General features: G+C 41.1%; 1 protein-coding gene across 1 annotated transcript in view; it reads right to left on the bottom strand.

Annotated features, from left to right (window-relative positions):
• Positions 1–12,194, bottom strand: part of LOC142160018 (uncharacterized) — a 71,887-nt gene that overhangs the window by 21,050 nt on the left and 38,643 nt on the right. Inside the window, exon 8 of the mRNA XM_075214938.1 lies at positions 4,640–5,163. Within this exon, the coding sequence (XP_075071039.1) occupies positions 4,640–5,163 (524 nt within the window). The remainder of the gene's footprint in view (positions 1–4,639; positions 5,164–12,194) is intronic.

Genomic DNA, 12,194 nt, shown 5'->3' with positions numbered 1-12,194 from the left:
CGAATTCTCTGCCTGATGTGATTGACTCCTGTTGTGACCACTGACTTGTTTCTGGACCCTGCTTGAACTCTGATTGTCCCGGACCTTTGACTTTGTCTCTTGGATCTCCCTGCTGCCAGCCCTGACCTGTCGGCCTGTCTGTGACTGTCCTCCTTACTTCTGACCCACGACCTCTGGCCTGACCCTGGTTATCCGTGTGCTGTGTCACTGGTTCTCTACCTCCTACCACCACGCTACGGTGACTGCACTTAATCTTTTACTACATTAGAGATTAGTCCTGGGGACATACGAGTACCTGTGAGTGTAACTAACTGTACGGGAAAGGCGGCTGCTATAGGTGAAGACCTCTACCATCAGTTCTATAAGCTCATGTCAGTAGCTGGGAAGCCGGAACACATCCTGAGATGGCATTATTCAAGGCTGGTGGTGAAAGCGAAGTTGTTAAAATGTCAGTCAGATTGCAGTCCCTATATAAATTGCAGGGCCCAGTAGAAACGTAATAGGCAAGGCCCCCTTCTTCCTCCTCTACCCAACATTTACCCCTCCCCCATTCTCTCCAGCCACCCCGTGTTCTCTCAAGCAATCCCCTTGTCCTTGGTTTTGTGTACCCCCTGCAGTGGTCAACTTATCTCTCTACTTCTCCTCTGCTTCTTCTTACTAACGCCTTTCAGTTTCTCTCCATTGACAACAGTATGATGTCATTAATTACAGGATGTAATACTGCTGGGAGCAGGGAGCTTCTCTGCCTTGTCTCTGCACTCTGTCCTGGAGCCAGGCGCTTCTCTCTAAGGAAGAAGTGCGTCTGGGGGGCTGAGACAGGAGCAAATGGTGGTAGCTGTGGTGCCCCCCACATCTTGGGAGTGGAAGCGGAGGGGAGTGCTTCCGCATCCCTTAATTCAGCATGGAGGGCCCCCCTCACATCTCAGGAGCAGCTGCTTCCTAGAAAGGAGACAGCCCAGTTCCTTAATTTACTGCAGATTCCCCCCCTCCCTTAATAAATCTGTTTGGGCACAGGGCTTTTGGGGCCCCATACTGCCGTACTCCTTGTACCCCCCTCATGGCTGTCCTGCCTATAGGGGTCTATGGGGACTGTGGTAACCAGCAGAAAATAGTTAGGCACGAGAAAGTAGGAGCTCCAATGTTCTTCTGTTTATATTGTTTAAAATGACATACATCCCAACCGTCCCGACTCTTCCACAAACAGGTTGGTGGAATATTCTAACTTGTTGTTCTCTCCTCAGCACTGTACACTGATGAGGCCAGGCATATTTAGTGCCATCCTTGGTGTCCAGAAGTCCCTTGAACAGTGCAGACTAAGGCTTTTGATCGGGTAAACCACAAATATCTCTAGGCTGTGTTGAGCAGGTGTAGTCTTCCAGCGAGATTGGTCAATTGGCTCAAATATTTACAGAATAGCGACTAGCTAATATAATACCCTGCAAATCACAGGTATAACATCCCTCCCAACAATTAAAAATCCTATATCGGAACTTCAGCTTTGAGATGGAGACCCTGGGAGTTCCGTATTCCACGGCAGCTACTTCCCCATTAGTGAAATGGCGTAGCTGGCATAATTACGTCACAGACGGAGGTGGGGCCCCATCCCAGTCCCCCCATAGGCTGGATATCTGCACTTTGTAATCTTACTCTTCTCCAATAAACAGTAACTTCCTCCAGGCGATTTGATAAATCACACTACCTTGTCTGTATCCTCTAATTCAACATGAGTGTAGAATACAATTTACACCCCCGATGTGCCCTCTTTTCCTCTTAGGTGTAAGCATACAGTCACTTTAGTACAAGTTGGCTCCTCAACACAGTAAGGGCTTCCCCAGAGATAGTAAATAATGTCAAGGTGTTTGGTGCAATTTTCCTCAGTTTTAGCCTCTATCCCCTAACTATCTTTCCCTACACGACACCCTTGTTACTATATCACAGTCCCAAAAAATGGTATAAAACATTCTTCAGGTCTACCCATCTATTCCCTACCTAACTAGTAACAAAAATACTCAGTCCAAGTAGATTGATTACAAAGTAAACATGGGTAACTGGGCTTACTGCGCTCCGGTATCTGGTAAGCTCTCCCACTCTCATTGTAAAGTATTTCCTACTGTCTCAGGGTGTCTCTCTCTCCTTAATCTCTATGTCTCTCAGACTCCCATTACTCTCTCTCGCTCTGACAGGCTGCTGGGGACTCCCCCAGGATGTCTGGCTCCCAGAATCTCCAAATGTGATTTGTAACGGCTCCTTCACACACTCCCCCTCCCCACTGCGTAGTGGGGAGATGTAGTTCTCTGCCGGCAAGGGACGTATCTAAAGCGCATGTGCGGCCCGCTTAGGTCGATGTTGCTACACTACACAATGCAGAAATTGGATTGATTCGGTAAATAAAATTAAATGTATCAATTCTAAGGGGCATATTCAATTGTCCGGATTCCCCGCCGCATAAAAACTTACCGTTATTACGGTAATAGTTAGCTGGATTTCAGCTTGCGGCTCAGGGAGCTGCGAGGTGAAATCCAGCGAGAAAACTACCCTAATAACGTTTTTTCTGCGCACTATTACCATAATAATGCGCGGAGCGCGAGATTTTCAGCGTTTCCGCCGACCATTGACTATGCCCCAAAGTGTAATGTTATTTTATTGTAAAATAATACACATCATGTTTATTCATGAATGTTCTGTTTTGAATGTTTGCTAAATATGCGCTTTACATAAAGAGCACAGTGACCAAGACACAGTGACGGCACTTCTACCTTGTCTTAGAAAAACATGGTGTTTGTGGCCTGTTTAAAATTTAACATCTTAGAACGAAGACGGAAGGGGAATGCTGGATTGTATGCTCCAACCAAAGCAGCCACAATAAGAAGGTAAGCTAATTAGTTTTCTTATTTTGCTCTGAATATCTGAACCTAGGTTCCCCGATTTTGTCTTCTGTTGTTGAGTAAAACCGAGTGTCTTAATTCTGAATATGAGTATTTCGTAGTATGGGGTATATATGAATAAGATGTACATCATTTATACAATGCAAATTACATGTTTTATAACATATATGTACCAATAAAATGCTGAAATATTTTATGATTAAAGTTAATGACTGGACAAACAATGTTTTCAGGCAAGTGTTTAATTTAGAAAAGGACAATTAACATCTTAGGGGAAATCTCTATCACCGCAGTTCTGTCACAATGATCTGAGAAGAGATGGGGTAGGTGGGCACATATGTGACACAAAAACATTTTTGAAAAATTGAGTAATAAGACAGTCACTGAAAATAAATAGTAACAGCAAAGTTAAGATAAATCACAAAGAAATCAAACTGCTTAAACATAACCCAGGAATCCAAAGAGCTTGTAAAACTCAAATATAAACCAGCAATCAGAATAATCCCTACAGATGTCAGATGGATTATATTCAGTAATGAAAGAGTTGTAGTAACTATTGTCTGACTGTTACCAACCTGGCTTGTCCTGGACTTTTTATTCTTCAGTGACCCTGACCTCAGCTTGTACTCTGACTATAACGCTCTATGTGATATGTCACATAGATGTCTCACAGTTCATTGCAGATGGCTTTTTTCCCTTTCTTCAACTTTCTACCAAAGTCTTTGAACTTGTACTTTTTTAAGTTTTCAACAAAGTTTGAAAGGTCCTTTCAGAGCTGTGAAGTGTTATTGTTTTGGCCCTTGTAGTGCTGCAGTTTCTCTCATCTGTACACCACCAAATAATCTCCATCTCCTGATCACTACTGCAAAAGGTGAGATTCAGTGAAGGACATATTGAGGACATTGTTACTGATTCTTGTTATCACCTAATAAGCCGTATTATTCATTCATTACCTCAAGTAATATCCTGCTCACATCTATAGTCATTATTCTGCTGGGAATATTGGAAGTCTGAAGCCTTTAATGGACATTACTGGTTTATACCAAGACAAGCAGCCATCAGCTTCCTGTACCCCATGAAGTAATAAAACAATGTAAATTTTCCAATGTATGAATTAAATAAGCTGTCAGGATTTCAATTAAACAATCATCCTTATTTTTCTGAATAGTCCATATAGTAGGAGAGAGAGGTTCTTAGTACCAAGAAGGAACAAGACATCTGACTGCTCTAAGGAGATTAGAAATCTCATTATATGACCCCTCTCACACCATCAATTACAGACCAGATAAAAACATGATTTAATAGTTTTACACTTTACATATTACATACTCAGCAAATTGTTGGAATGATAGATTAGTTAACGTGGACTTGTTATTGTGGAGAGTTAGAGCGAGATTGAATAGAATAAGTTCTTTATATGAGGAATCTGTTACAGCCTGATGTTGATGACATAAATCCCAGCTATGTGTGGATTGTAATTACATTGTGATATATTAATATATTGTGTAATGTTGAAAATTGTATTTACCCTTCCTTAAGCAGGGACACTAATATAATCTAAAATTGTATTTATACTTGATATTGTTCATTAATAATATTATGGTATGTCAAATACTGCTGCAATTTACGATTCCTGTATTTCTACAAACCCAAATAAATTGTGTTTCTTCATGTGTGAAGTCGTTGATGTCTAACAAGTTGTGATTTGAATGTAAAACATGTTTCACATTCAGAACATGAAAATGGCTTCACACCTGTGTGAATTCTCTGATGTGTATCAAGCACCCGCTGCCATCTAAAACATTTCCCACATTCAGAACATGAAAATGGCTTCTCACCAGTGTGAACTATATGATGGGTATCAAGCGCTGACTGCCGTCTAAAACATTTCCCACATTCAGAACATGAAAATGGCTTCACACCTGTGTGAACTCTCTGATGTGTATCAAGCACTGACTGCCATCTAAAACATTTCCCACATTCAGAACATGAAAATGGCATCTCACCTGTGTGAACTCTTTGATGTGTATCAAGCGTTGACTGCTGTGTATAACATTTCCCACATTCAGAACATGAAAATGGCTTCTCACCTGTGTGAACTATATGATGTTTATTAAGATCTGATTTATGTTTAAAACTTTTCCCACATTCAGAACATGGAAATGGCTTCTCACCTGTGTGAACTCTCTGATGTGCATCAAGCGCTGGCTGCCGTCTAAAACATTTCCCACATTCAGAACATGAAAAAGGCTTCACACCTGTATGAAGTTGTTGATGTCTAACAAGGTGGGATTTGAATGAAAAACATTTTCCACATTCAGAACATGCAAGTGACTTTTTATCAGAGTGAGTTTTCTGATGATTAACAAGATATGATTTCTGAGCAAAACATTTCCCACCTTCAGAACATGAAAATAGTTGATCATCTGTATAATCTGTACTGTGTGTAACAATATCCGACTTGTAAGGCGAACATTCCTCCTTAATTGAGGGATCAGATGATATATCTGCACAGTGAAGTAATCCATGTATATTTAAGGTAATGGGGTTTTCTAAGGAAGAATTTTGAGTGATGTCGTTATGTTCCATTTCACAATGTGGAGATAAAATGAGATGTCTCTCCGAGTTATTCCAGATGTGTTGTTCATCTGCTGGGAATAAAATAAATATATGGAAATACACATTTCTCCAGAACAGATTTGTTTTTTTCTATAACAAGTGGATTGCAATACCCCATCATTTCCATACAAACAGTGAATTCAACATTTTAAAGTTTCAATGAAGAATTCATAGAGTATATTAAAAAGCTTCCATTACATGCTATGATGTAACATTGCTATTCAGGACCGCTCATTAGTTAGGACTTTATGACAAGAGAGAAGTTGATATAATTAGTTAAGACAACTGGGCGAGATAAGCACCCAGGAGCCTTAAGAATGGGAAAGAAATTTTTGTGAAATCTCTCAGTGGACCTTTAAGAAGTAGGTGCCCTGGTATCTCTTCTACTAGAGACTGGTGGTTCTGTATGGGTGCAACATCTGGGCTAAGTACCGGGATTCCTGGACTAGATTCAGACGTCTTACCTATATGCTAACCTATAATCATAGTTACAATCTAAAACATTCACTTTTAACAATGTGCAGATCACAATAGCTTCTCTGACCTCACACTGTCTTATCACTCTGAGGATCTCCATCTCAATCTTTGTAACTGCACCCGATTCACTCTCTCTAACAGGGGACATCTCCATCAGAGGTCAGACACAACCAAGCATCCAAGAGCATCAATTCAAACAGGTATATGAACAAACCCTGGTACAAACGAGCATAATCCACCAGAACACATCACCTTTTTTAAACACTAAGATCCTGCCAGAGCTCTCGGTCCACACTCAATAATTACATCACAGGAGCGTTACTCTCTCTCTCTCTCTTTAGCATCAAACCTCAGAGGGTTATTATGGTTATCTACTACAGAAGACCACACCCAGTCCCACTCACAGCATATAAATAACTATGCAGATTAACATTTTATCCTAGACATACATATGAGAAACTTTCTTGAAAATCTCCTGCCCTTGCAAAACAAACAATCTTATTTCCTATTATACTTTTACAACATTCCTTTGGTCCAAAAACCAAAGCATGGTCCGTTTTCACACACTATACTTTTACAATTATTCCCTACTCATGAATCATCTATGGAAAACGTTGACAACTGTTACAAAATTAACTCCCAGACACTTACAGCAAGGACTAAGAAACCCTCCGATCAATCATGGTCAGAGTTTCTCACCTACTAGCTGCCCCTATGTTGTCCCCAGAAGGCTAGGGAGAGGCAAGTACCAAGCATGTTCAATAATGGTTCTGCATGCCCAGGACTCCCTTATTTCAGTGGCAAGTCGAACAAACTATACAAGTGGTCTCATGTAGGCGGGCCCAAATCAAATGTAGATGGAGCCAACACAAATGGATGGGGTTAGCACACAGTTATCAGTGGTTTATGAGGCCAATGCAACACATAACAGTAGGCAAAATTACAGCAAGCAGAGCCTGTCACGGGGGTCAAACGAACGCATAAGTAGGCACAGCAAACAGAAGCATGTTGAGTTAGCACACCAGTGGGTAAAATACATGCATCAGTTATGTGAGTGGTGTAAGCTTAACCCAGCCACAGAGGGTGCCCAGGGTTTGCATTAATATGACAGTAGTTAGGCCTCGGAGGTCCTTTCTCTTGCATTAAGTCTGATAAAGGCAGAAAAAGGAGCGCAAATAGCTGCAGATATAATGACAAACAATGGAGAGAAAAACATAGATCAAAAGTGGCAATGTTTACACTCCTTTGCAATTGTGAGCAGTCCGGCACGTGTGTCCAGTAAACCTCTCCCTCAACCTCACTACCACTTACCCTACCTCTCGATGTCTTCGTGAGGCCAGGAGGTGATGTGTCCAGGTGTTCCTCCGGAGCTTAACAGTGCACACGTCTTCTGTATGTTTCCGACGATGTTAGTGCAGCTTCTCTCGGCGGTGGTTCCTGTTACTATGATGTGCTGGATAGGTCAAAAAGATGCAGTCAGTTCAACGCGTTTCATCCACTGGGTACTTTGTCAAGAATACTGCTGCATTGTTAGAAGGGCTTTTTATTCATTCTTCTTAATTGTTTAATTGCTTGAGTGAAATAACTATTAAACTTGTGGAGATAAAATTCAAATGATAATGTTGTCATATCTGACACAAACCACTGAAAAGTGAAATATATAGTTATAAAAAAGACCCCCCAAGCCGTCCTATTGTTTCCGGCATCAATAGTATTACTGCCAATCTATCAGGCTACATTGATCACTATTTACAGGATTTGGTCAAAAATCAGCGTAGTTACCTTAAAGATACAACATCAATTTTGCGGATTTTGGAAAACATCAAATGGAAAAGTTCCTACCACCTTGTTACATGCAATGTTAAATCGCTTTACACCTGCATTAGGTATGCAGAGGGATGTGAACATACCTATCATTATTTGTGTTCACATTCAGCATTAGAAACAGCTCAGGTGAATTTCATTATGAGTGGCATAGAATTCATACTAGAACACAATTATTTTTGGTACAATGGATCCTTTTATAATCAAGTAACAGGCACCGCTATGGGCACACGTGTTGCTCCCAGCTACGCAAACTTATTCATAGCTAAATGGGGGGATGATTGTATCTGGGAGAACAATCCATACCAGCAACATCTCATAGTTTGGAAAAGATAAATAGACAATCTTTTCTTTATTTGGGAGGGAGAAGTATCTATTTTGAAAGAATTTATTCAATACATTAATAGGAACCAACTTAATATGGAGTTTACGGTGGAAAAAAGCCAACAACAGGTGTCTTTCTTGGACTTGACTATTTATATAGAGAATGAGGAAATTAAAACCAAGACCTTCCATAAGGAGGTGGATTGTGACAAATTTGTACCTCCATCGAGTAACCATTTGGGAAGATGGATTTAGACGCATTAAACGGAATTGTTCAGATATGGAGGTTTTTAACCAACAGAGTGAGGCACTTAAAATGAAATTTCTTGAACAAAATTATGATGCCAACAAAGTCACAAGAGCTCTGGATGAAGCCATTGATAGGCACACTTTATTGGAATACAAAGATAAAGTCTCCTCTGATGTTGAGGAAGTTAGGATGATTACTCAATGCAGTAGCAACATAGGTATTTTCAAATCCATCATTCAAAAACACTGGCATGTGTTGAAGATGGATGAGGACTGCAATAAAATCATCTCAGACAGACCAAGAATAGTCTATAAAAAAAAGCGAGCAATTTAAAATCCATTCTTACTGCCAGTTGTATTCCAACCATCTTGGGAAATAATGACACTCATTCCTCCAAAGGATTTTTCTTTTGTTTGAATTGTAATGCCTGTAAACATCTTGGCATTAAGACCACAAAACATATAAAAGGTGGAATCCAATAGTAATTCACATTGTTTTCCAGTTAAAACACATATAACATGCAACACTGAAGGGGTAATTTATGTATTGGAGTGCCCCTGTGGCCTCCAATACGTAGGGATGACTAAAAGGAAATTGAAACAAAGAATATCCGAGCATATTTATAATATTAAAAGAGGACTCAAAACACACAGCGTATCAGACCATTTTTGCAAAGTGCATAACCAAGATCCTAAAGGTCTTAAATTAATGGGAGTGGAACATATTAGACCAGATTGGAGAGGAGGGGATTACATACAAAAAATTGCTAGGTCTGAATCCAGATGGATATTTTATATGAAAATGTGCGCTCCACACGGACTAAATCTGGATTTTGAGCTTAGCCAATTCCTATACGATTTTATGGGTTTAGTATTACAACCCTTTCAGATTGATATACTGAATAAGTTTACATTTCATTCAACGAAGTGGTGGTTTTTTAATTATTATTTTTTTTCTCCTCTTTTTTATAACTATATATTTCACTTTTCAGTGGTTAATGTCAGATATATGACAACATTACCATTTTAATTTTATCTCCACAAGTTTAATAGTTATTTCAATCAAGCAATTAAACAATTAAGAAGAATGAATAAAAAGCCCTTCTAACAATGCAGCAGTATTCTTGTCAATCAAGTCCCCAGTGGATGAAACGCGTTGAACTGACTGCATCTTTTTGACCTATCCAGCACATCATAGTAACAGGAACCACCGCCGAGAGAAGCTGCACAAACATCGTCGGAAACATACAGGAGACGTGTGCGCTGTTAAGCTCCGGAGGAACAACCTGGACACATCACCTCCTGGCCTCACTGAGAATCGAGAGGTAGGGCAAGCGGTAGTGAGGTTGAGGGAGAGGTTTACTGGACACACGTGCCGGACTCCTCACAATTGCAAAGGAGTGTAAACATTGCCACCATTGATCTTTGTTTTTCTCTCCATTGTTTGTCATTATATCTGCAGCTATTTGCGCTCCTTTTTCTGCCTTTATCTTTGCCACCTAATATAGGAGCTGCAGTGCTATTGGAGAGCGCTTATCTCTAACATTTTCTTGCATTAAGTCTGGCCAACATCAGATACTCATTCTAAAGTCTCACTAGCAGTATAAAATTTAAAAAATGTAATTGCCTCCACCTACATGTAAGACATTAGGGTATCTTTATCATGATGGTGGGGAATGCCCGTACCCCCAAGTATAGGGTCCACTCTCCCAATGTCCTCTGTACCTCTTCTTGCGGGCAGAGATGGCTTTTATATATAAACACATACTTTTAAATATAATTGTAATTAACATCAACAATTGAAAAGAGGTTTTTTTTTGTCAAATTAAACAAAAATACACCCATGTATGCACCATGGAAAATGTAATAAGTCTTTCATTACATTGTGCATAGCGCATATGTGGCTGGATCATGTAGAAATAATTTATTGTAGAAATGTATATCAATTATTGGTGCAGGCAAGTCTAAGGACGAAACGCGTTGGACCCCCACACACTACAAGAAACGACTACTTGAACAGCCACCTCCACCCTGGAAATCACTTCCCATAAATAGCTCCAGGAACAAAGGAGTAAGAAGGCTCACAAGGAAACAAACAGGAACCACAGTGGAACGCAGTCTGCGCTCCACCAAAACCGGAAGTCCTGCACAGGCGACTACAGCAAAGGAAAGAACAGCCCAGTCTAAATCCACAGCCACAACATCGCCCGCTAAAAACGCCAAGAAGACCCGCTTACCGCAGCGCCCAAACCACAGGTCAACAAGATCAGCTGTAAGATACCAAATGCTCTTATAAGAGCTCCTCAGCAAAAGCCAAACACATTTCTTTACACCAATCATCCCCACTCACCACCACACATAGTATACTAACGCCTATCCCAATCCACACAGCAACAGACTATATCATTAGAGGCCATCACACCACATACTGCCTCTTTAATTCAGCTCTAGCCATATAAGAGCTCTTTAAATACCCCTCATCCATATAACCACACCCCTCACAGGAGGTACCTTACCCCCACAATATACAGTGCCAATAGGGCCGCCAAAGAGGGCTAATTAACTCACAACAGCAAAAGAGCTATAAACTAATAGAAGCCCTATAAGTATATTGTAAGGTACTAGCTATTCTGTGTTCTCCACACTACATCCCCATCACCCCCACACATCCTCCCTCTCCCCCCCCCCCTCTCTCTCTCTCTCTCTTCTTCTCCCTTCTTTCTCCCCCCCCCCTTCTCTTTTCTATCCACAGGCTGCGCCACGGCAAAACCAAGAACAGAAACAAAGAGATCGGCAATCGGAACACCAGAGGAATCCGTAACGGCAGCACCAATCCCTATCAAACCCCTGACAAGCGCAGACGTCCAAGGTAAGCTCATGAACGAGAGCCCCCCCCCCACCCTACAAATGTATAATTGCAAATGCACTTATCGTGTTACATTGGGATGTTTTATGTATGGAAATATCTTGTTTGGGGTTTTGTAACTTTGCTAGAGGAAATCTCCAATTAGGCATATGTGGGGAGGGAGTCTGTTTTGCCGATAGGAGGAAATGCTAACCAAATCTTTTGATGTGAAGTGTCAAATGCCTGCTCTGGCCTGAAGGCCCGGCAGGGAGCCGTTACCTGTATCCTTGTTAAAGTAAAAGGAAATCTCTGATCAATGTGATTTAGGATATCACAGATTACTGCAAATTTGTTAACTATAAGGTGCATTTAAATCCATGTTTGGGAAAACATATTGCATCCTGATACTAAAAATAACTCAGACTTCAGGGGGCTGGCTTACCCCCTGCGAGGCTGTGTCCAAAACTGTATAAAACAGCACTGGTTTGTGCTGAAATGTATCATTCTTGTTTCTTCTGACCTCTTGGTCACTGGTACCTTAAACCAGTGTGAACTATCCTTATCAGGGCACTTGAGCAAATAAATCACTTGCTTCAAAGACCTGCTTGACAATTTCTTCCATGCAGAAAATCCTGTAACCTACAGATTAGACCCAACTCTAATCCGTTTCCGACTGTACTGAGGTTTGGACCCAGCTTTCTGGTACCACCGCTCTACCTGCTACCCAGTGTGATAGACCAGGGGAGATCCATCCACAGCAACCCTGATCTATAGGAAGAGGTCAGGGGTACTAGCCAAGGTGTACCAGCAAGAAGGTATCCTAGCAGCCAGTTACCCAGAAGAAACGCGGTTCTGGATGTCGTGAGGGAGTCCAGTGGTGGCAGCATTGTAAGCCCCTCCTACTGCGGTTAAAGGGCGCATTTGGGATAAAGAAAGGGAACGGTGGCAAAGTGAGCCCACGCCGTTCCCAG

This window comes from Mixophyes fleayi, chromosome 6 (genome assembly GCF_038048845.1).
Source record: "Mixophyes fleayi isolate aMixFle1 chromosome 6, aMixFle1.hap1, whole genome shotgun sequence".
NCBI classification, from domain to species: domain Eukaryota; kingdom Metazoa; phylum Chordata; class Amphibia; order Anura; family Limnodynastidae; genus Mixophyes; species Mixophyes fleayi.
The sequence above is the reverse complement of the archived record's forward strand: the minus strand, read 5'-3'. Positions and strand labels throughout refer to the sequence as shown.